The sequence below is a fragment of the Sinocyclocheilus anshuiensis genome, unplaced genomic scaffold (genome assembly GCF_001515605.1).
Source record: "Sinocyclocheilus anshuiensis isolate Anshui unplaced genomic scaffold, SAMN03320099.WGS_v1.1 scaffold990, whole genome shotgun sequence".
NCBI lineage: Eukaryota > Metazoa > Chordata > Actinopteri > Cypriniformes > Cyprinidae > Sinocyclocheilus > Sinocyclocheilus anshuiensis.
In genome coordinates, this window is record NW_015539926.1 from 1,668,290 (window position 1) to 1,694,621 (window position 26,332).

The 26,332-nt window shown below is 35.7% G+C and overlaps 1 protein-coding gene across 1 annotated transcript; it reads left to right on the forward strand.

The window, feature by feature from the left end:
- The first annotated feature begins 243 nt into the window (after positions 1 to 243).
- mtrr (5-methyltetrahydrofolate-homocysteine methyltransferase reductase) lies at positions 244 to 26,148 on the forward strand. The gene is made up of 15 exons (XM_016483823.1): positions 244 to 355; positions 1,377 to 1,530; positions 1,623 to 1,776; positions 1,849 to 1,966; positions 2,050 to 2,428; positions 2,793 to 2,906; positions 3,533 to 3,686; positions 3,853 to 3,941; positions 4,145 to 4,325; positions 6,940 to 6,982; positions 7,468 to 7,654; positions 7,970 to 8,088; positions 17,855 to 17,947; positions 24,879 to 25,064; positions 25,160 to 26,148. The coding sequence occupies exons 1-15, from the start codon at positions 279 to 281 to the stop codon at positions 25,302 to 25,304; spliced, it is 2,193 nt and encodes a 730-aa protein (XP_016339309.1). The 5' UTR covers positions 244 to 278; the 3' UTR covers positions 25,305 to 26,148.
- Positions 26,149 to 26,332: the final 184 nt, after the last annotated feature.

Sequence of the window (26,332 nt, forward strand, 5' to 3'; positions counted from 1 at the left end):
AATTTAAAACACTTCAGAAAATTGTTTAGGAATAAAAAAAGAAAGAAACCTATCTCTTTCTCTCAAACTTTAAAACTGAAACATAAAAATGGTTTATTCCACTCTCGCGATAACTCCAACACATAACGCAAGTCTAGCCACAGATTTATATTCCATAGAGCTCGACTAAACACATTGACATTTGTGCTCGACTAGTATATCTTTTAATTGACAAATTGTTTATTTCTGCAAGGCCATGTGCGAGTCCAGAGTAACGTGGTATCCTGTTCCTCCAGTTCATGAGAGCGTGTCAGTGCGGGATTCAGTCTGTTACTCGGCCCAAGACGCGGTTAGAGTTGTCATTCACAAAATCAAGGTAACTTTTATCAACTTAAACAATTTAATCACACCGCTCACAATTTAAATTTGTGACCAAAATCTAATTTAAACTTCGGATATTCGGATGGTTTAAAAAGAATGCTTAGTGTATTAAACACAAAACTGTCAACTATAAATGAGAGTGTGGACTGTTTTGATTTCTTTGACATTTGCACATGTCTGATGTAAATAGTTACATGACCAGAGCTGTTTAATTCCAGTTTGTACATGGAAGATGATGCTTTTTGCCCCACAAACATGTAAACACAATATAAGCCATGTTTAAAACGTATTATGTATGCATGCATATATATGTAATATAATGTATTATGCGTACATTACTCTGTCGCATAATCAGAATCGCAAGCTATGTAAATACATGGTTGACAGTCTCATTTTTGAATAAGTAACATATTAATTGACTTTAAAATTAAAAGAAACAGTTATGTAAATGAAATATAAACGCTTATGTAAGTTAATATTACATCACTCATGTTGGAAACTTGCTTTGAACCATCTAGACGGATGAATTTATGATTTTATGTAATTTTTAATTCATTGTTTATTAAGTTATGTTTGTAAATATTTCATAGTACATAATGATATAATACATATATTTATAATATCTATAATATTTTTGTTATAATGTAAAAATCGAATATTGTTATTGCTTTTCACAACATGCAGAAATGATTTTCAACATTTTAACCCACTTTATCCAGCTTTTATAGTATGCCGTGTGAAGTTGCTGCTCGCTTCTTGATATTGTTAATATTACATCACTCATGTTGGAAACTTGCTTTGAACCATCTAGACGGATGAATTTATGATTTTATGTAATTTTTAATTCATTGTTCATTAAGTTATGTTTGTAAATATTTCATAGTACATAATGATATAATACATATATTTATAATATCTATAATAAATATTTTTGTTATAATGTAAAAATCGAATATTGTTATTGCTTTTCACAACATGCAGAAATGATTTTCAACATTTTAACCCACTTTATCCAGCTTTTATAGTATGCCGTGTGAAGTTGCTGCTCGCTTCTTGATATTGTATGGATCTCAGCGTGGTCAGGCTCAGTCTATAGCCGAAGAGATCTGCCAACAAGCAGCCGAACATGGGTTTACAGCTGACATCAACTGTCTGAGCAACCAGCACAAGGTATGTTTCTTGCCTATTACTTTTCATGGATATCAAATCTTTGACAGTCATATATCAGAACTGACTGATGCAACTTTCCCATGTATTCCCAGTACAACTTGGATAGTGAAATCCAGCCAGTTGTTTTTGTGGTTTCCACGACCGGTGATGGTGACCCCCCGGACACAGCTCAGAAGTTTGTGAGAAAGATCAAGAACAAATCTCTGCCACACAACCACTTCTCCCATCTGCATTATGCACTGTTAGGTAAGATGATCATTCGGTTATGTAAGAGTGAGCTCCACCCATGAGCACTTTTTCATGCTGTTATATATGTAGCTTTGGGAGACACAAACTATGCAAATTTCTGCAACGGGGGCAAGACCATTGACAGCCGTCTGCAGCAGCTTGGTGCTAAACATTTCTATGCCACTGGGCATGCAGATGACGGCACTGGGTAAGCATGAATGTTAAGTAACAATAAAAAGCAGATTCTCTGAGATATTGCCTTTTCAAACTTCCAGACTCTTTTCTTTCCAGACTTGAAGTAGTGGTGGATCCTTGGATTGAGGGACTCTGGGACGCTCTGAAAAAAACGTTCTCCAGCATGGCTACTTCAGATCAACAGGACACTGACCTTAGTGACTGTACACAGGACAATTTTCATAAAAATGCATCTGGCCAGGAAAAATATAAGTCGGATCTAGAAGTTGATCTTCATCTTTTAAAGCTGAGTGAAACAGACTCACAAAAAGGAAAAGCGATTACATCTGACAGCATTGATGTAGAGACTCTTTCTACAGTGTTGGTTGCATCTCTGAAGCAATCGGTACCACCGTTGTCAGAGTCTGCTCTTAATGTTCCTGCACTTCCCGCTTCATATCTGGAGGTCCGTTTGGAGAAGGTGTCAACTGAAGGGGTATGATCTTTTTGGAAAATACAGAGATCAATTCATGAAACACAAGCCAGACAGAATTTCTGTTTAAAACCTTTTGCGTAAATTCATTGCAACAGACAGTGTGTATACATGGATTTAGGAACATTTATGCTTTTTATGAATAAGGTTCATTCAATAAATGTTTTGGTGTAAATCAGTGGTTCTCACCTAAGGGCATGGGCCTGCTAGGGATGGACATTTGATTATATTAAAAATCATTTTATTAGATAGCATTTGAGTCAAAAAAGTTGAGAACCAGTTGTATAGATAATGTGGGATAAATATAATTTCATTAATTGTTTCTATTATGTCTATAATTTTGATAATTAACATACTCCTTTCATAGGAGACAGTCCCATCTGATAAAGACGGTTATCATGAGGTGTCCATTTCAAAAGCAGTTCAATTAACTCAAGATGATGCAGTGAAAACTGCCATCTCACTGGAGCTTGATATTTCGGTAAGTTCATATTTATTCACTTTTATTTAAGTACTGATGCAGCAGTATTAAAATTCCGGTTGATACAAATGAACCAATAATTATTTGAATAATAAATTAATTATCTCTATTTAAAATGAATCATCATAAATGAATGGCTGATATTAAAATTCCATAAAATATAATCTAAATAAAAATATAAAACTCCGTTTTAAATGCTACAAGTGAATTTAGGCATCACAATATTATAATGTACAATATGAAAAATGGATATTCATTCTGCTAAAATTACATTTAACATGATTATTAAATTATTAGTGTTTTTTTTATAAATTCATATTTAATCTAAACGCCAAATTAAAGGTAATCTAAATGTAAAAACGGGGAAATGAGCATGAACAATTAAATGTGGGTATTTTATACATTTGTTTGGAGGAATACATAAACATGTCTACTTGACTGATCCCAAACTAAATGCTAATAATACCCAAAAGTTTACTTTAGATATATATAATACCCAAAAGTTTACTTTAGAATTTGGTTTGGGATCAGTCAAATAGACATGTTTATGTATTCTTCCAACAACAACAAAAAAAAGCTATGTTGTGTTCTTTGTGTAGGAGTTATAATAAATGTTGTCTCTCCAGGAGCAGAACCTTGCTTATCAGCCTGGAGACGCCTTTGATATTCTCTGTCCAAACAGAGCCAGTGAAGTTGAGGAGTTGCTGCTCAGACTGGATCTGCAAACACAAAAGAATTGTGCTGTTCAGGTCAACTTGCTTAAAAACAGCAGTAAGAAAGGTATTGCAGCCGTTGTTGACATAATCAGTGACACCAGGAACATTCTCCTCGAACTGCCAGAAAACAGATAATATAATGCATTCCGCTAACAAGTCAGAGAACTAGATTCAGATTGTACAACCAGAAATGTTGAATAAATACATAGCTGTTTTTTTTTCTTTTACAGCAGCAAAAATTCCTCTTCGCATCCCACAGAATGGCTCTTTGCAGTTTATTCTCACCTGGTGTTTGGAGATAAGGCGCGCTCCAAACAAAGTAATTTTGTGTTATTAACCTCATTTAATGTGATAGCTGCTGTGCTGTTGAAGTTCTGAACCTTTGATTTAGCACTAGCGCTTACTTAATACGCAACAGTGCTTTTGATGTACCGGTGGGGATGATTTATTTAGCTTTCACATGCAAGGCTGTAGTCTGAAGTTCCTGGACAGACCCTGTACACTGTTCTCTTGTGCTTTCAGGCTTTTGTGCGAGCATTGGCGGACTTCACTCAGAACAGTTCAGAGAAAAGAAGGCTTCTGGAGCTGTGTAGCAAAGAAGGCTCAGCAGACTACAACAGCTTTGTCAGGGACGCCAACGTATGTTTGCTGGATCTGCTTCGGGCCTTCCCATCCTGCCTACCTCCACTCAGCCTTCTGTTCGGTCAGTAAACACATGATCTGCTTGGAATTTACTGGAATGTGGCTATTTTTTTTTATTTCTTATCAGCATATGCAGTTTGCAAGGTAAATGTGCTTGATGTTTGGAAGCGTTTGCAGTGCTTGTACCACCAGATGGCAGTAAAACAACATTAGATCCGAGCCCCCGCTTTGCTTTTTCTCCTTTTAAAGGCAACTGCAAATATAGCCACTGAAAAAATACATTTTAAACTTAGCATAAAATTTGAGACTCACCAAAGCATGTCAGGGGACACAAGGAGAATGATGATGAATTCAGCAAATCTAAACTAAAAAATGACGGCTGTCAGTGGATTAAGATACTTAATCATGATTATATTTCATAATTAATTGTATTAAATGCCATCAGTCTCTTTTTAAGGGGAAAAAAATTTGAGTGGATGACACTCTACTGAGAATGTATATGTAAAGACACAAGATTGGGACCGTTTTCTGCTGCAGTGCTCTTTACTGATCTTGCTCGCACAAAAACACAGATTCTTTCTTAAACCATATCAAATAGGCACAGAAAATGTGAACCCCATATTAAGTACTCTAAAAGCTTGAGGTCGGTAAAATTTTTAAATGTTTTTGAAAGAAGTCTCTTATGCTCACCAAGGCTTTACTATATTAATATATATTTTAAATGTAATTTATTCCTATGATGGCAAAGCTGAATTTTCAGCAGCCATTACTCCAGTGTCACATGATCCTTCAGAAATCATTCTGATTTGGTGCTCAAAAGAGACATTTCTTACTATTATCAGCGCTGAAAACTGTTGTGTTGCCTAATATTTTTGTGTAGACTCTTCAAAAGAACAGCATTTATTTGAAACTAAAATATTTTGTAACTTTGTGTAACCAAATATAATGCATTCTTTCTGAATAAAAGAAAAAATAAATTGTGACCCTAACTTTTCAGTGGTAGTATTAGTTTTGCACAATGTATAAGAAATCACTGTGCAATGTAATTAACCTTGACAACATAAAGTTGATATTTTGTAATAATAAACCTTATTTTAATCCTTCAAGCGATAAATAGTGGATATGTTGTTTTGGAGATTTCTTGTCCTACAGTAAGCCTCTGCTGTGCAATAAAATTATCCATCAAGGTGATAAATATGCCGTCACCTTGATTTTGAGGAACAGCTGGTATTGCTGAAATTATTAATGCATACCATGCTTTAGAGAACTGCAAGGTAGTCATAATGCAGTGACCCTCGCAGATTTATGCGGATGTGGCCAGTGGATTGTTGCATTGGATGCGTGTACATGTAAAGTTTTAATCTGTGTGAATATTACTGCGACTTTGGCAAATTAAGGATTAACACTGTGATTCTCCATGGCACAGATCGACAGAGATGCTGGTTCAGCAGCGTTTGACAGGACATTCATTTTATTCCTAAAATCACTCTGCACTGGTGTGTTCTGACAGTAAGATCGTTGTCATCAGTCAAACAGTTTTTCTCCTGACTTTTAGACTTCCCCGACATTAAAGAGCAGTGTTTTTCCACCAAAACACCATGTGCCTTTTTGATGCATTTGTTTGCACTCATGAGAGGCTGTAATTGCAACAGCTGCTCGCTATATTGTATGTTTGATTGTAATTAATTGTTAATATTGAAGACCTTCAGCATCCGCATATGCTGAGCTTGAAATGAACATTTCAAATTGATTTGAAAATTATATGTCATTTGCTGACTGATGAAGGGGAATTTTAAATACTTTATTTGAGCTGAGAAACAACTACCTCTGTGTTTTTAACAAGGAACATTATGTTAAAACAACATCTTAAATTTCATTGGAAGCCATAAAATGGTATTAGGTGCTTACTTGGTTTTGCACTGAAATGAAAATTATTGGGTTAAAACAAAATCAAAAAGTCATTTATACAAGCCTTTGTTTGGAATAACAACACATTTTAATAGGACACATTTTGAATGTTTTAATATTTTTATAAGTGATTATAGTATGTTCTTCCTTCAGCTAGTATCACTACAAAAGTAGAAAACGGAAATGAAAGGAAAGGTGCCAGAAGCATCTCTGTCTTCTGAGAAATTATTTTTGCATTTAAATACCCTCTCGGTCTTTACACAAGCATAGGAAAACCCTCTTTATTAATGTGTCAGTAACCAAGAGCGTGATTTCTTCTGTGGTTGGGGACTTTAAGGCACAACTAGGAAACTCTAATGCAGAGTGAGTGTGAGTTTTGACTGCAATATGCATCTAGAGTCTTCAGCAAGTGTGTAATTCAGTACCTTTTCTGTCAATATTATCATTTGCATTTACATCAAAATAAATTAAACCTATATCATTTCACATGCGTGCCCATTTTTCTGCAAGTTGAAGAATATGTTGTTGGATGGTAAATTGTTTCTGTTCACATTTTTCTCTTTTTGGCACTTTCAAACAAATATTTTAAGTTGGTGAAATTTCAGTTAATCCTTCTCTGTAATAAAAAATTGGCCTTCACCAACACAAGTGGCTTGGGTAACATCCATAGGGGGTGATGCCCTAAAAGAGAAACTCAAGACATGGTCGAATAGCCTCAAGGTCACAATGCCATCTTCATCTCTGATCTGTCCTCTGCTTCATTACAGAACATTTGCCAAAGCTTCAGCCCAGAGCCTATTCTGCTGCCAGGTAAGAGACCTTGTTTGAAACACCTGTGCTTTATATTTGGACTCACAAATTAAAGCAGAGACATATCCAGGTTGCTATTTCTGTCTTATCCTCCTTTGATCTTGTGAGGTTTATTATATAGACAGACATGAATTTGATGCATGCTTGATGATACTCCATTTGTTGTGATCAAAGTCAAACACTGGATGCAAAGGATGTCCTTTCAGAACCGCCTGCCACTTTCATTTGTTTTCTTCCTGTCTCCTTTGGCTTGTAAGTGGTCTGCCATCTACACTAATGTCTTATGTTTAGTACTACGCTGATGCTAGTAGAATACACAGAAACATTAGGGCTCTGAAATATTAAAGTCCGGTCAGCAGGGGTCCCCAAGGCCCGATAGAGGCAGGCCATTAAGAGAGAGATAATGAGGTCCACCGGCTTGCTCATGTTCAGGGTTGGTTCTGGATTGTTAGCACTTAGTCTCTTATTTTTATCTCGTTCCTCAGCTCCAGCCTTCAGCACCCTGGGAAAGTTCATTTCGTGTTCAATGTTGTGGAGTTACCTGCACGTCCCGAGCATCCGGCGAGGACGGGGTTGTGTACGGGCTGGCTGGCTGGTCACGTCTCCTCAATCTTGTGGCCCCTTGGGACGGTACCGGCTTCAGAGCGTCTAGGCACATCAGCCCAGCCGAAGGTTAGCACTGTAGGCATTACACATTAGCGAGCCCGTTCACCTTCGAATTAGCTTTTCACAGTCCCTGGGAGGATTTGGGCTGAATTGGGTTGTTTGATTGAGGTAAAAGCTGGACAGAAATAAGCTCTGGAGAAAGTGGACTAATCCTTACAGCAGAATTGAACAACAACAACATAAAAGCTTTTGCTTTAGATGCTATCTACAAAATGTAAGGAATTGGGTTTGTTATAGTTAAACAGATGTTGTGTGTGGGATTACTCAATTTAAGAATCCTATCACTGCTTAGAGCTGAATGGATCGAAATGTCATCTCCAGGTACATGTCAGGCCTCGTCCCAGCAGCACCTTCCACTTACCAGCCGACCTGTCTGTTCCTGTAGTGATGGTGGGTCCTGGGACAGGTGTGGCCCCCTTCATTGGATTTCTTCAACAAAGGTACATTCAGCAGATTTATTTCACCCTTTCTTTTCAGATGATGTTGATACTGTATAATATTTTATTCTGATATGTGACCCTGGACCACAAAACCAGTTATAAATAGCACAGGTATATTTGTAGCAATAGCCAACAATACATTGTATGGGTCAAAATTATCAATTTATTTTTTATGCCAAAAGTCATTAGGATATTAAGCAAAGATTATGTTCCATGAAGATATTTAGTAAATTTCCTATTGTAAATATATCAAAACTTAATTTTTGATTAGTAATATGCATTGCTAAGAACTTCATTTGGACAATTTTAAAGCAGATCTTCTCAATATTTAGATTTTTTTGCACCCTCAAGATTCCAGATTTTCAAATAGTTGTATCTCGGCCAAATATTGTCCTATCATAACAAACCATACATCAATTGAAAGCTTATTTATTCAGATTATGACCATTATGACTAGTTTTGTGGTCCAGGGTCTCATATATTGTTTTATTGTAGCGCTCATGAAAGTTCAAGCAGTGTGCAGTGTGATATGCTGTACAATATGTTTGTGCAGATACCAACATTCTGGCTGATAACAATAAGCTGATAATTATGTTAATGTAATGGTTGAAATGTTTTTAATTTGATAAGTCTGTAGCACTTAAAATATGAAAACACACTAAATGCTAGTTAATAATCAAACACAAGGCAAAGATCTGTTATATATTGTGACCATATATAAACCTATATATATTCATACTTTTATTTAATGATGCATGAAATTAATCAAAAGTGGCATTTAAGATTTATATTATTACATAAATAAATTCTGTTCTTTTGAACTTTCTATTCATCAAAGAATCCTGTAAAAATATCATGGTTTCCACAAAATTATTAAGCAGCACAACTGTTTTCAATATTGATAATAATCAGAAATGTTTCCTGAGCAGCAAATCATCATATTAGAATGATTTCTGAAGGATCATGTGGCACTGAAGGCCTGAGTAATGATGCTGAAAATTCAAATGACATTTTAAGATATATTAAAATAGAAAAGTTATTAATATTTTAATATTTCACAATATTACTGTTTTTTTGAACAGTTTGTTTGCCATTTTTGTCACAAACATGGCTGTCAGTACAAAAGTCATAGTTGTTATTTGCAGAATGACTCCACACTCCATAGAGCAATAAGTCTAAACAACCCTTTATCATGCATCTTCAAAAAAATAAACAAGGTTTTTAAAGCAGAAGGAAGTTTATTGATTCTTATGTGTAAAAGTAGCATAAAAACACCTCTAGGGTGATGAGGATAAATCTGAAGAGGTCGAAGGAATAAGAGAAAGTGTAAATTTGCTATTGACCTGCTCCCTGCCATATTATCTGTGAAGCCTAATAGTGTTTCCAAAGACCCTGGTGTTAAAATGAAGAAGGGCATAAATTCAGGATCTGGTTGTAAAGGTGTCTTGTGGAGGCCTGTCATCTCAGCGTGTGTGATTTATACTCAGTGCCAGGGGCCTATGAAGAGTGACACGCCAGGACTACATATGAATGAAGCCGTCTGCCCTGGCGCAGGGTTGGCCAGTGATGTGATGCCTGCTGTGTGTGTACACGAATAGTTTGTAAGTGACACAAGGGCCACAGGTAATCATAGGAGCTAGTGTCCGAGCCAAACGCGGTTGATGAATGTTTCAGACATGTCTGGGGGACGGTGAGAGTGGGATGAGACATTAATGATGAATGACAAAAGTTGTCCTCAAACACCACATCACCTTCCAAACCGTCAAGGTCGAGGCATTCATGCAACACCGCATGTTTGGTTTAGCTCCAGGCCATGGATCAATAACAAATTGGTTTCTTTTAATGTTTTTGTGCAATATTTATATGTTTTAATGTTTTTGAGCATCTATCTATCTGTCTATCTATCTATCTTAGTATTCTTATTATTAATAGTAGTAGTATTTTATATATAGTAAAAATTGCATTATTTATAATAACAATATTTTATGTTTTCATATAATGTTCTACTTTTCAATTAATATTTAATTAATCAGTTAACATATTGGGGAAGAATTTTACTTCCAGTTTAGGTCTCACGTTCTGTATGTCAAACCAAAATTAGTTTCGCTAAACAGTCCTTTAACAGTAAGAAAAATACCACAATTATAACAGAAGTTGCCTGCTCATTTGTAGACAATATGACAATTGTGAAAGAATTTGAGACAGATTAATCATGGATGTGCAGGTTTACTGCCAATGTGTGCTGTTGAACTTTGTTTCCATGCGGTTCTTAACTTGAGATTCTCCTAAATACAGCTACCTTGATGCCAGCCTTCAATTAAAGATAACGATCACCATTCTGTCAGCAGGACATTGTTTGTGTCACAAAGCTCAGCATTTCCTCTTTAGGAGCAAACAGCATGGGATGCTTCGATTTCCTCATCTGTAAATCAATGGCAGCAGGCAGACAGCCGGAAATGTATTGTGCTGTGGAGAAAGTAGGAGACTTGGTAAGAATCTCACAAAAGGTCAAAGCCAATTCATCTGTTTGCAGGCTGCCAGTGAGCTTTAGGCAGAAAGGACTTGATGCTTCTACAGAATTAACTGAATAAAACTATATGACAGCCTTCAAAACAAAAGCAAAATTAAAAGTAGCATTCTGCTGGATTGCTATATAAACTACAGCATTCTCAGTGCATTTAATCTTTAACCTGATTTAATGATTAATCAACAAATTAAACTCACTCGCACTGCAAAAATTACTAAAATGTCATATTTATTTGACAAATAATACATTTTCTTGTCCCTAATAATCAACATTATGCAGGTGAAACTGTAATATGAACTTCAGCAGTGCTAAACTGCTCACTGCGTCATATAATTAACACAAACTATCAATATATGAATCAAACTTACTAAGAATGCAGACAGTTTATTTTCCATATCCATATATTATACTAATTATATCCATATATGTGCTTATAGTAAAATTACATAAAACAGTGAAATCGCTCCAGAACTCTGTCCTGTTTAGTTGCATTCGAGATGGTGACATGTGAGCTCCAGTTGACCGAGTCTTCACTCCTATTGGTTGTCGCTCACGAAATTCATAGCTCATTTGCATAAAGTTAAGCATTTTGTAACTTTGTCCAGCGACTCTCATTGCTTGACACTAGGGGTGGGCGATGTGACCAGTATATTTCACAATAGTTATTTTGGCTTTAAATAAGGTCTTAATGATATCAAAATTTCTGATACCATAGAAATTTCATCATTCTTGTTACCAGTGTCAATATCACAAAAAAACTAATACTAGCCTAAATAAAAAAACTAAAAAAAAACTCAAGCTCACTGAAGACAAATAAACAGTCAGCGATTAAATAAGAAACTAATTACAATCAATAGGACAAAAAACTACAGTAGAACAAATGAATAAGAAATGCTACATACAATGTATAAAGTAATCAAATGTATAAAAACATTGCATATACTTCACTGTATAAATTAAATATATATTTCGTATTATTAAAGTTACAAAAGTGATTTAGTCAAGAGCTGTGTGAGATTTTCTCAGTTTTGTTGTTTGATTAACATGAATGACAGACAGCCGGAATATTAGACTGCTGTCACTTTAAGAGCTGCCCGGATCCAATATATTGTTACACATGTGCTTTCTTTCTCAACTGTTTGCTTTCACTTACAACCTAAATTACTGTGTTTACTTGCTAACATACTTGCAAAGATGAGCATTTTGACAAGTGTACAATACAAATGTGTGTATTTAACCGCGCAAGGCCTATAAAAACGGAGAAAACTAACTGTTCAATACTCCCGCACTCTGAGCACTGTCTCTCAGACACCGCGCGCATATAGCAAAATGAGTTCTTTTCCATGTCTGATTGCCTTTCAATGGCTTAAAATCACTTGTTTTTAAACCACAATGCTTAAAAATGCACGCAAACGGTAAGTTTTCGTGACCACGTAGCACAGCAACGTCACGTGAGCGTGTAATAAGTGATAAGAGACGGTCAAAAATCTCTACCGGTTGATAAATTTCTATCGGTCTATCGCCCACCCCTACATTCTGTCGCCAGTGGTCACGACAACATAGCAGGGTCCTGGCAACCACGACAACATAGCAGGGTCCTGGCAACCACTTGATAATACTAGTGTAATACACACTAGTATTATCAAGTTCACTCACATTTTCTGTAGAAAAAGTAAAACTGTGGTTAAATGTTATAAAGGGAAATTAAATGCTTCTTCACATCCGCTTCTTTGTTCACACTTTGCATGCTGTTCGCCGGTCAGAAAATGTTATTCTGAGTTATTACAATAAGCTTTGAGGTCACCATATGTCCCTTGCTTTCACAATGCTGTGCATATTCTCAGAGGAAAGTGAGGAGGAGGATTACATAGTATGGTGATTTATAAAGGTGAATGTTGGCCACTGACTCGCTTTCATTCTTCATATGAAAAGGTAGCAGCTATTGCGTTACTTCCTATTCTAACCAACGGCAGGCTGTAATTTTTTTTAGGGATGCGGATATGTCGTACTCACTGTCGCAGTACAGTTGATTTGTATTCAGGATGGGATCTGGTCTGCACTGTGTTACAAAATGGAATCCAGGTTTTTCATATTGGTACCGGCCCCTCTGGGGCAGCATTAAGCCCCACTAAAGCTAGTTTATTGAAGCCCATTTCCAGATTGGATATTGAACTCCCAGATGCTAATGGCTCTGCTGTGGACCCTCTGTTTGTTCAAATGCCAAACTCAGTTGAGCCAAGCTCCGAGCAGATGGGCGTGACCAAAAGAAGCATCCAAAATGTTAACCCTGTCTCGCAAAATATAATTTCCTGCAGAGAGGGACAGCAGGGGATGTGACAAGCTGTGTTTGGTTATGTGTGTTATTTAAATTTCTCATCAAGACAATACATAAAAGTGATTACTCTCAATGAAGAAACATTTCCCGTGCATTCTCTGTTTCATTTAGCTTTTAATCAGTGGCTGTAATTGTTTGTGTAACACTGAGAAAGTGTTTTAGGAAATCCAGAAAGTAGAGTGTTTATTTCAGAGGCTGTATAAGGAGGTGGAGTCGAACCACTCAGAGAAATGAATGGGAGAAATCATTAATGCTCAATTTGGCAACTGTAGGAATTGAGGGGTCATTTAAAAGAGCCAGTTGCCATTTTGGTAGTTTATTAACTTTAGAATGTGTATGTGCTGTGGCTAGACTGTTTTTTTGTTTAATTTGGCTTACGTTTATTATATATATATATATATATATATATATATGTATACGTATATATATGTATATATATGTATATATATGTATACGTATATATATATATATGTATACGTATATATATATATATGTATACGTATATATATATATATGTATACGTATATATATATATATGTATACGTATATATATATATATGTATACGTATATATATATATATGTATACGTATATATATATATATGTATACGTATATATATATATATGTATACGTATATATATATATATGTATACGTATATATATATATATGTATACGTATATATATATATATGTATACGTATATATATATATATGTATACGTATATATATATATATGTATACGTATATATATATATATGTATACGTATATATATATATATGTATACGTATATATATATATATGTATACGTATATATATATATATGTATACGTATATATATATATATGTATACGTATATATATATATATGTATACGTATATATATATATATGTATACGTATATATATATATATGATATATATATACTAGTCAGCTTTTATAGCTGATTTCATGTGGACGTTTTTGCCACAAAAATAAATAAATAAATGAGCAATTCTAAGAAATAATCACAATTGTGCAGTATATTGTTTCAGTTTTGACAAATTGTACTTGTAATTGTGAGGTATAAGGTCACGATTTTGAGAAATAGTCACATCTGTCAAGCATAAAGTCATGATTTTGAAGAATAGTTGCAACTGTTTTGTAGGGGTGGGAGAAAAAATTGATTCACCTAACTATCGCGATTATTTTTAAAACGATTTAAAAATCGATTGGTTTACCTCAGAATCTATTTATATTTAATTATTTTACTTTTCCTAAGAGGTGGTGAGGAGAAGTTAGCGCTTTTTAATTCCAACAGAGGGCGAAATGTATAGGTGTGTTCGACTTGAAGCAGCACCGCGCAGACGATCAGCGCATGACATCAAAGTACCACGAGAGCGATTCGAAAACATGCGGAGCGTCTGTTCTCTGTAGCTCTCGCGGTGCTTTGATGTCATACAATGATCGTTCTGTGTGCGCAGTGCCGCTGCAATAGGTGCCACGCCGGCACGAGAAAGCAAAACCATGACGCAGAGGATCAAACCTCTTTCAGAATTCTTTCTGCACCTTCACGTTTTGAATCCCAAGTGGGGAAACACTTTGGATTTTACACACTGTCGGGAAAACATGACCAAACGTGACTAAAACTGAATGCAAAGTAACATAGCACTTTATTTTATTTCAGAAAGTATTTTTTCTACTCATTTTGTTGAACATTTGACTATTATATTCATGTGCAAGTTCAGGGTTTTGGTACTTGAAGGTGTCATGGTTCAAGGTACTTTAAAATATACACTGTGTATGTGTATGCTCCTGAAATAAAAGTTAAGAAAGATGTGATGCATTGTTTTTGTTAATATGACTCATCATATAGAGTCAATTTTAAGGGTATAATCAAGTATTTCAACTTTTTCCCCGTGGTCTAGAGTTAAAAACAAAAAACAAAAATCGCAACACATAGCAATATCGAATCGCAATACTTGTAGAATTGAAATTCTAAAAAAAAAATGCAATACATATCGTATCGGCACCCAAGTATCGTGATGGTATCGAATCGGGAGGTAGCTGTATCGTCCAATCCCTACTGTTATGTATAGATTTGTGCTTTTAAAAAGTTGTAATTTTGGGATATAAAGTCGCAATTTTGAGAAACAGTCACAACTGATATGTATAAAGACATTATTTTGAAAAATAGTCGCAGTTGTGAGGTATAAAGTGGCAGTTTTTTGTTTTAGGTTTAGTTGAGAAATAATCGCAAAGACCCCATTTGTTACTGTTGTTACGCCCGACAAGCCATGGCACTCTCATTCCACACATCATGTTCTCACACAGTGAAAAATACATCATGGAGCAAAGAGAAACCTTACAACATGCTGACAGACAAGACAGAGCACGTTACTTTAGGTATGAAACAAAGTCTTTTTTGTCATTTTTTAGAAATTCAAACAATAAATACCGTTTTGTGACTTTAATGTGTCATGACAGATCACTGTAGCACCTTCGTTAAAGCGGCAGTGAACTGATCATCTCTTCCTCTTTACTAGTTATAGCGTGCCATAAACATGAATCCGCATCAGAAGGTATCTTGTTTCAACCGCGGAAAGATGTCAATATACACCATTTTTCAAGTTCAAGTCCACCAACGTTAATCTACTCTACTGTCTGGTTTATTGGTCGGACAAAAATGGCAGATTCGGTGTTATTATTGGTCAAATCGATAGTCAATCAAACTTCCCGCGAAGGGTCAATTGTAGGTTTTATTTTGGTCTTTCTGAATTCAAGTAGAAGTACTTGCATGCTTATTGCCTACATAGCAAACAGAAAAAGCCTGGGGGTGTTTTTTTAACTGATGTCACACACAAAGTAATAATATACCTGGTGTATAAAAAGATGCATGATCTATTTTATTAACATCAGTCAGTAAACAACCCATTAGTATTCTATTGCCTGGCTGTTGCTCAACATGCCACTAAATTAAATATAAAGACATCACAATAACAACTGTCTGACAGAATGACTCAAAAGTGAGCGTTTTGCTTTGCTTGCCAGTTGTTCACTGCATGCGATGGGTCACTGAAGCAAGGACCTGAAATGAAAAAGAACAGATTGTAGATGTTTGAAGAGAAGCTCTGTTTTGTTTTCCTGTGGTCATCTCGTCCACACTGTGGCTCATTGGTATTCTAATCGCAATTAAACTGTACGTTCAGCAGATGGGGAGAGCTTAATGTCTGAAACTCGGCTCACTGCAGTGTTTTGAGAGATATCAGTATGATGGAGGGCATCTCACCCTCAAAGTCCTTCGGGTGTTTCTACATTCCACTTCTATTAATGCTTCTGAAAGTTCCAGACTGTTCTATTTCTGAATGCTTCATTTAGGTTGGCCGAGATGACTAAAGGAGTAGATGCAGTAGAGTTTGTTTCTGGCCTGTGTAATGCATCTCTAACAGATCTCTTCCTCTATTATCACGTTGGAGTAAAGATGCAGTGGAGTAGACAGTGTGCTGCTTTTTTTCTAAGGAAGTTTTGATTGTGTTTGTGCGACGTCTTCTCTCTTATCTCTGCAGAAGTCTGTCAACCTTTAGCAGGTGCAGTGTACAGATAGTGCCCAGTACCTGTATGTCACCTTAGTGTAGGGAATTCTGGGAACACTGCCAGATCTTTTGGAGGACTTGCTCTTAAAGAACACATCCAGATAAATATCAAGGTCTTCTCTCTACAGAGTGATTTTGTGTTTTTGTGGTAATGCAGCAGGTCAGAGAGTAATTAAACGCCACATGCCAATTTATGGGTTCATCATTGTGAAACTATGAATTGGATCATTTGATATATTAAGATGTTTGAATTTGTAATTAGTGATCAGTCAGGTAGATTAATCGGCTCATATTCAAGAATTTTGAGATTGTTTGCCCTTGTTTCATTTCCAAAATATACTGACAGCCTTGTCTGTAAATAAACATTTAATTTAACTTTTAATGTATTTAAATAAATTTGGGTGTATATCTTTGCCATTAATCAAATGTATTAAGTATATGTATATATTGGCATGATAGGGTTGCTATGATTTTAGTAGTCTATATCAATAGACTACATACATACATATACTGGAGTAATGGCTACTGAGAATTAAAAATTTTAATGGTTGCAATAATAAAATTTTTATAATATTTTACTGACTGTATTTACTTTGATAAAAATAAAAGCAGCTTTGGTGAGCATAAGAGAAAAAAAAAAAATATCGTACCACATCCAAACCTTTGAACGGTAGTGTGTATATAAGTAAATATTGCTAAGTAAGTAATAAGGAACAATTTTAAATTAAGAACAGAGTGTTTTTCTATTTTTTCCATTTTTTTTTTTTATTTATTGTTATTATAAACATAATAGACTGTGGCAGGCCTATTAGGTTTAATACACAGCCTGATGCATGGAGCTCATATTTTGACACAAACCATATGTTTTTCCCCCAACTGTTTACATTCACTTATTTACATTAATAACTTGCCAAGAGACATTTTAAGTAAGAAGTACATTTGACCATTTGCACACATTACCATGAGGCATAAACATATAAATATGCATGCGAGCATTAGAAAGCAGCCGCCTGTCAGTCAGACAGCCGTTGGCTACTGAATTGAGTCTGCACTCGGTATTACCAGACCTACAGAAAGGCTGAGATTACTTTATTTATTTATGTATTTATTTTAGTATTGATTTGGTACCAAAGGAAAGGTCGTTTTGAAATCCCTAATTGGCATTACTTTGGCCATTGGCCATCCATCTCTATAGATATCAACATGAAAAAATGAATGATTTCAAAAAAGCTTTTAGAAACGATTTTTAAAAAAAGTGCTTAGTATTCAATGTGTTATAACTTTTCATTTTATAGAGACATTGTTCAACTTTGCATTATTGTTTTGACCTGACAGAGAGAAAGAACGTGAAGCGAACCAGGAAGCAACTTTCGGAGAGACGTGGCTCTTTTTTGGATGCCGCCACAAAGACAAAGACTTTCTTTTCAGGTATGTGCATCACAAACATGCAAAAAATCACTTTCTTAATTTGTTGTTTGTCTTATTTTCCAGAATAAATATCAAAACAGCCTTAAATTTATATAAATGTACTTGAGAAGCAATTGTGTTTATTACAGTATATGAGCAGTGTTATATATCTTGAAGCGTTTTTTTTCTTGTTGTAAGAATAAACCTCATTATATTTTGTTAGATGCTTGAAATACAACAATTAGGCTATGAAACAAATTCAATTTTAAGATATTCTCTAAAAAAGCCTTATTATCTGATGCAAGCTTGTGTCCCAAGTAAATTTACGCTGTTTTAAGAATGTTTAAATATTTTTCACTGGAAAACAAGAAAAATAATTCTGATTAAGAAAATTGATTTTTGTAGTGCAGCCATTATTCTACCGTCCCCCTTTTGCAACCTGATCATATGTTATCTCCATAACCTCAGAGTATTTTTCACTCGATCTGCCAGCTTCACACAGGCTCTTGGCGTCTTGTCTTCTCTTGGTTGCTATCAGCCAGAGGCTCCTGTTGCACCGTCCTTGAGAGTAATGATTGGGAAAGCAATGAAATTAAAGTACTCCCTCTGAGAGTATGGGGCATATGATACGAGACATTATATAAGATGACTGGGGTCTGGCTCTCCCATAGGCACACAGTCATAACTCATGTGCAAGGTCCTGAGTAATGGCATTGGTGCCTGGATTGGTGAGTATTAAGTGTGTGTGTTGTGACGGCTGGGCGGCACACAACGCTGTATCAGCGCTTGCCTCTACTTGACACAAGAGCTAATAACAACAAGATCAAAGTCAAGGTCCTGACATGCTGTTTGAATCTATCTATCTCTGCCTTCAGTGGTCACGAAGATCCAAGGGTTGTATTCATTAACGTTTTTATTCACATTGGTCACACTGTGGTTTCATTTATCATTTTTTTTCTCTGCATTGATTAAGACGATCAATAAAATGTGCTTAGTGTTGCTCGGTGTAACACCCTCATTGTCTGCTACGCTTTAATGAGCAAAGTAGAAAGTGCCGGTGGCATTTGAGATGAGAAGGCGACTCAAAACCTGGATTGTAAAACTCAACGCTCACTGAAAAACAAAAAACGAACCGGCTAGCCATCAGGCAGCCTGCTAAAGAAAACAAGGCGTCTGCAATCAATTCTAATCAAATATGATACTTATGAGTGTTAAAAGGGTGAAATCAGCCTCAATCAGTGTTGTTGAAATAAAGAACACTTGTCTTGGCCCCCCGTCACCAATGAGCCTCTTTGTTTTTATGGATTTGGATTACATGAGGAGGGAAAGCGAGCGGCTTAGATTCTGGAAAAGGGACAAAGGATCACTCAAGTCTGTTTTCTTTGTAAACATTCGATATCTGTCACCAGAACGCCTAGAACAGCTCATCTGGACCAGTTAAGATGGATGTGGCTCCCAGATGGCCCACGCAAACATATGTACTCAAAACCATGAAGCATGTGCTATGAATAGACCTGATTGTTAATGAAAAGGAGTTTCATAATTTAGATGCAAAATATTTAGCTTTGCTTAGTGAACTTGCATATATGTGTGTGTAATATATATATATAAATATATATATTAGTGGTTCAACGGATCACAAATCTCACGGTTCGGATCATATTATGGTTTTTGACCCACGGATCGGATTGTTTTTCGGATCAGCAAGAAAAGAAAAATATTTAAATTTATCTTGCTTTCCATTTATTACTTAATGCGAAGTATTTCTTTTGATACCACAGCAAATACTACTAGATTAACTAAGAAAGTTTATTAATGTTGATTAAAGAGACAAGAGAAAGCCAGTAAAAATAAGAACAAATACACAAATTACAATCATAGATAAACACAACACAATATGTTACAAATAAAATAAGCTCCGATATAATGATACACATCACATTCGATTTCTTTCAAGGCTGTTTTCATTCATTTGAGACATAACTGATTGCGTTTACCTGAATGATTGTCGAGATGGGTATATTGTCATAATTTTATGCGTATGTGTCTGTTCAGAGGATTGAGAAGAGGATTCATTTCGGTGTTCGCACGCTGTCTGAAACGCGTGTGCACGCTTCATGTGTGTGCGTACTGCGTAGAGAATAATGAATCGAGTTCCTTTTCGCCTTTTCTCTCTGGAATTGTTTAAAATTCGCTTGCTTGTGTAAATACGAACAAATGATAAACTTATACTCTATTATGGTTAAATTTTGCAATTAATCCGCGGAGCACATGCGTGCCGAACCGTGGGGCTTGGTCCGTACGGATCACGGATCAACTACGATCCTTTTAACCACTAATATATATATATATTAGTGCTGTCAAAATTCGATTGTGATTAATTTTTTCAGTTTAACTCCTTATAAATAGTTAACGCAGGGGTGGAGCTAGGGTTGGCCACGCCACTCACAACTGCTGCTTCTGTCTCTTTTTTTTCTTGGCAAGAATTGCATTTATTTAGACCAACAATGTATTTATGACTACATCAAACAGCCTTTTTTTAGACGCGCACTCCAGCTTCGCCTCAGCGCCAGGCGATAATCAAACGAGCGCAGAAATGGTACAGGTGACGAGGGAGCTTAAGTGGAACAACAATGAGCTGCAGTCAGATGAGATGTTGGCAGGCCATATGTCAGTATAAGCGAATTTTTCTGTCCTGTCAGCCGTAGCCGTAGCTCATAGCATGTGCTCTTCAATTGCACGCACAAATGCAGTGGTGCGCTGTATATAATTTCATATTAAAGCGCAAATGAAACTACGAGCATGCAACGTCGTAGTTTTGTCGTCGGTTAAGTCATGAAGTTACCAAAATATGATGCGTGTCAGATTTGCGTCATGTTCAGTAGCGGCAGCTCTATAAGCAGCCAAAATAACCTAATACCCCAGCTGCTGTGATGTCTGTTAACCAAAGAACAAAAGAAAAAAGAGGAAATCAATAACTTTTGTAGCGTCTAGGATTCATCTATATTTAATTTAGAACGTTTGATAACTTTATTCAGTTTCTTTATAATTCCTACTTGCTGAAGGGCACAAGTAGTCAAGATTGTTTTTAGTTCACTTAAATTAGAAGTTATTTTTTAAAGTCTAATAAATGTTCAAATTGATAGCTCTCAATTATAATGTAATGTTGAATGGCTATAGTCAACATCAGTAGTGTTGGTATCTGTGATACTTGCCTTCAGTCATAAAAAAAGATCCCATTAAACAAATATTAAAAATATACCATCTTTATGTTGTTTCTACATTAATTTGAAGATTGAATGTAAAATTAAATGCAATATAAAAGTATATTTAAAAACTTTAATGTTAAGTGGGATTAATCACGATTAATTGTGATTAATTTCAGAAAAAATGTGCGATTTAATAAATGTTTTTAATCGATTGACAGCGCTAATATATATAATATATGCAATGGCAAAGCTAAAGCTGTTAGCAGCTGTTTTGCCTGTCTGAGGGTGTGTAGGAGAGGTGTATTTCTTTTCTAAGTAATCGCAAAGTCTGTTTTGCACAGCACTATACTCAGATTTTCTTCAGAAATGTTCAAAACCAGTTTTTCTTTGGATTCGGATAATTGGAAACTCTGTTTTCGTGGTGATTTCTTATTCTGAGTGCATGTCAATACTCAGGTGTTTGTGTAAACATGGCTATTTTCAGAAGTTGTGTGCAAACGCTTGCTTCATCCGTTACATCACCCATCTGTTTACATTTCACTCTGTTGTCCTCCTGTAGCTTCAGTGGATATGTATAGTAGATGCCTCAGAAGTTGTATCACAACTATTGTTTGCAATAGTTAATTATTTATTTTTAATATTTATATTATTTATGCTATAGTTGCTATGTCTTTATTTACTCACCCTCAGATTGTTCCAAACCTGTAGGACACCAAAGAAGAAATGTAAAAAACAAGCGGTTCTGACTTAATGAATATGAAAAATCTGGTACTATACAAGTTTACTTAAGACACTTTTATGGTGTTTTTAAACACTTTTATGGAGTCTTTTTTGAAGGTTAAGGCTCCATTTATTGTAATTGCATGGAAAAAAGTGACCAGTACAAAATTTCTCCTTTTGTGTTCAACAGAAAATAAAGTCATACAGGTTTGGAACAACATGAGAATATTCATTTTTGGATAAACATTTCCTTTAAGGCAATAAAAAGTGGCTTTTGCCAAGTGAACATTCGAGAAAAGCAGAGCAGTTGATTGCAAAAGAGACTCAAACCTTGAGCTTGACCCTGTCTGTAATCTTCTCACTTTTCCATCTCATTTTTTTGAAATCGCACCCAAACTTTTGTTAGAGGCTGAAATAAAAGCTGTTACAGAAGCGATTTACAACAGCAGCCTTGAGGTTTTATAAACGTTCTTGCCAGATGGATGAGGGAGATGAAAATTTGAGTTTTCGAATGCAATACACTAATGAGCTCAATTGTTGTTACTTTACTAAAGCAAAATCTGAGAGAACCTAATTTGCCATTTGTTCCATTTGTATGTTAAAATGCACAAGTTTAGTTTAACCACCGCAAAAACAACCACTGACTGATGAAATACCAGTGAAACGCGGTAATAAGCACATTACTGCTTTTCTTCTAGAGAGGAGTTGGAGAGATTTGCGCATAATGGAACCCTGAGCCATCTGATCGTGTGCTTCTCCAGAGATGAGCCTGATGCAGCGGGAACTGTTAACAGTCCAACATATGTCCAGCATAACTTGCGTCTCCATGCTAAAAATGTTGCCAGCATCCTCTTTTCTTGGCAAGAATTGCATTTATTTAGACCAACAATGTATTTATGACTACATCAAACAGCCTTTTTTTAGACGCGCACTCCAGCTTCGCCTCAGCGCCAGGCGATAATCAAACGAGCGCAGAAATGGTACAGGTGACGAGGGAGCTTAAGTGGAACAACAATGAGCTGCAGTCAGATGAGATGTTGGCAGGCCATATGTCAGTATAAGCGAATTTTTCTGTCCTGTCAGCCGTAGCCGTAGCTCATAGCATGTGCTCTTCAATTGCACGCACAAATGCAGTGGTGCGCTGTATATAATTTCATATTAAAGCGCAAATGAAACTACGAGCATGCAACGTCGTAGTTTTGTCGTCGGTTAAGTCATGAAGTTACCAAAATATGATGCGTGTCAGATTTGCGTCATGTTCAGTAGCGGCAGCTCTATAAGCAGCCAAAATAACCTAATACCCCAGCTGCTGTGATGTCTGTTAACCAAAGAACAAAAGAAAAAAGAGGAAATCAATAACTTTTGTAGCGTCTAGGATTCATCTATATTTAATTTAGAACGTTTGATAACTTTATTCAGTTTCTTTATAATTCCTACTTGCTGAAGGGCACAAGTAGTCAAGATTGTTTTTAGTTCACTTAAATTAGAAGTTATTTTTTAAAGTCTAATAAATGTTCAAATTGATAGCTCTCAATTATAATGTAATGTTGAATGGCTATAGTCAACATCAGTAGTGTTGGTATCTGTGATACTTGCCTTCAGTCATAAAAAAAGATCCCATTAAACAAATATTAAAAATATACCATCTTTATGTTGTTTCTACATTAATTTGAAGATTGAATGTAAAATTAAATGCAATATAAAAGTATATTTAAAAACTTTAATGTTAAGTGGGATTAATCACGATTAATTGTGATTAATTTCAGAAAAAATGTGCGATTTAATAAATGTTTTTAATCGATTGACAGCGCTAATATATATAATATATGCAATGGCAAAGCTAAAGCTGTTAGCAGCTGTTTTGCCTGTCTGAGGGTGTGTAGGAGAGGTGTATTTCTTTTCTAAGTAATCGCAAAGTCTGTTTTGCACAGCACTATACTCAGATTTTCTTCAGAAATGTTCAAAACCAGTTTTTCTTTGGATTCGGATAATTGGAAACTCTGTTTTCGTGGTGATTTCTTATTCTGAGTGCATGTCAATACTCATACACAGTATACAGTGGTGTTTGTGTAAACATGGCTATTTTCAGAAGTTGTGTGCAAACGCTTGCTTCATCCGTTACATCACCCATCTGTTTACATTTCACTCTGTTGTCCTCCTGTAGCTTCAGTGGATATGTATAGTAGATGCCTCAGAAGTTGTATCACAACTATTGTTTGCAATAGTTAATTATTTATTTTTAATATTTATATTATTTATGCTATAGTTGCTATGTCTTTATTTACTCACCCTCAGATTGTTCCAAACCTGTAGGACACCAAAGAAGAAATGTAAAAAACAAGCGGTTCTGACTTAATGAATATGAAAAATCTGGTACTATACAAGTTTACTTAAGACACTTTTATGGTGTTTTTAAACACTTTTATGGAGTCTTTTTTGAAGGTTAAGGCTCCATTTATTGTAATTGCATGGAAAAAAGTGACCAGTACAAAATTTCTCCTTTTGTGTTCAACAGAAAATAAAGTCATACAGGTTTGGAACAACATGAGAATATTCATTTTTGGATAAACATTTCCTTTAAGGCAATAAAAAGTGGCTTTTGCCAAGTGAACATTCGAGAAAAGCAGAGCAGTTGATTGCAAAAGAGACTCAAACCTTGAGCTTGACCCTGTCTGTAATCTTCTCACTTTTCCATCTCATTTTTTTGAAATCGCACCCAAACTTTTGTTAGAGGCTGAAATAAAAGCTGTTACAGAAGCGATTTACAACAGCAGCCTTGAGGTTTTATAAACGTTCTTGCCAGATGGATGAGGGAGATGAAAATTTGAGTTTTCGAATGCAATACACTAATGAGCTCAATTGTTGTTACTTTACTAAAGCAAAATCTGAGAGAACCTAATTTGCCATTTGTTCCATTTGTATGTTAAAATGCACAAGTTTAGTTTAACCACCGCAAAAACAACCACTGACTGATGAAATACCAGTGAAACGCGGTAATAAGCACATTACTGCTTTTCTTCTAGAGAGGAGTTGGAGAGATTTGCGCATAATGGAACCCTGAGCCATCTGATCGTGTGCTTCTCCAGAGATGAGCCTGATGCAGCGGGAACCATTAACAGACCAACATATGTCCAGCATAACTTGAGTCTCCATGCTAAAAATGTTGCCAGCATCCTCATCAAAGACAAAGGCTCTCTCTATGTCTGTGGGTGGGTACAAAACATAAATAGTTTGACTTTTTTTTTCCATGTGTACGGTCACATTTTGCTCACCAGGAATGAGACAATATCTCACGATTTTACAGGGATGCAAAGAACATGACAAAGGATGTGAATGACACACTGTTGGAGATCATAGGAAATGAACTTCAAATCGATAAACTGGATGCTATGAAGACAGTAGCAGGACTTCGTGAGGAGAAGCGATATCTACAGGACATCTGGAGTTAAGAAACTCATACAGAACACAAATAATCGTAAACAGATGTGCAAGCTACTTTTTGGCCCTTTTATTTCTTATCCACACAACAGGTGCTATTGAGTGATAGCCAAATTCATTAACCAACTGCCTTTCAACTGCCTTAAGTCTCAAGGCTTTTTCCCTTCTTTTCAAGTATTTTAAAAGCTTTTAGTAAATTATCTGAAGGTACGGTTAAAAACGCTTAGATTAGATATGTTTGGTCAAAACTTTTGACTGTGCCTTTTTATGCAATTATTAAAGAGGAGCCCTGCATAACCGTTTCATTCTTTGAGGACCGTTTCTGTACGTTTAGATAAAGCTCAGGTAAAATATGCATAATGCATCAGACTCGGCAGGCAGGAGGATGCTAGACATGAGAAACCAAAACATGACAGACTGGATGGGAAAACTGTCAGAAGCTGCCAAATCCAGGATCATCGGCAGCATTTCCGTGTTTTTCAATTCCAACAGTTTTTTTAAGATTAGAGAGGATACTCTAGAGTCATCCATTTTCTTCCCAAAAAGCATTTTGCCATTTAGGTTTGAAATTCACCTCAGGTACCCACAGCAATTATACTGGTCTAGAGAGTTGGTGAGTCTATTGTTATACCCCAATATTTTGTTAAAGCTGTCGGGCTAAGAAAACATTTTAATGAAAAGTCTTTAACATGATACCTGTACTCACTGTAATTAGTCCAAAATAAAATGCATACTAAAAAAGAAAAGTAGTATTTAACAGACTGTCATTTTATGGCAAGGGCTGTGTAACAATTCTTCATAAATGTCTAATTTTGAGTACATAATATTCACTGTTCATTATTTGTATTTTCTTTGCATACTGTACAAACAAAAAGTATTCTCGTAGCTTCATAAAATTACGGTTGAACCACTGATGTCACATGGACTATTTTAACGATGTCTTTACTACCTTTCTGGGCCTTGAACGTGGTAGCTGCGTTGCTGTCTATGCAGGGTCAGAAAGCTCTCGGATTTCATCAAAAATATCTTAATTTGTTTT

Excerpts from the sequence above, each read along its gene's own strand:
- mtrr (XM_016483823.1), top strand. The coding sequence starts at position 279 with ATGAGAGCGTGTCAGTGCGGGATTCAGTCTGTTACTCGGCCCAAGACG. Across the intron at positions 3,942-4,144 it reads TAAGGCGCGCTCCAAACAAA|GCTTTTGTGCGAGCATTGGC; the intron begins GTAATTTTGTGT and ends TTGTGCTTTCAG. Across the intron at positions 6,983-7,467 it reads AGAGCCTATTCTGCTGCCAG|CTCCAGCCTTCAGCACCCTG; the intron begins GTAAGAGACCTT and ends CTCGTTCCTCAG.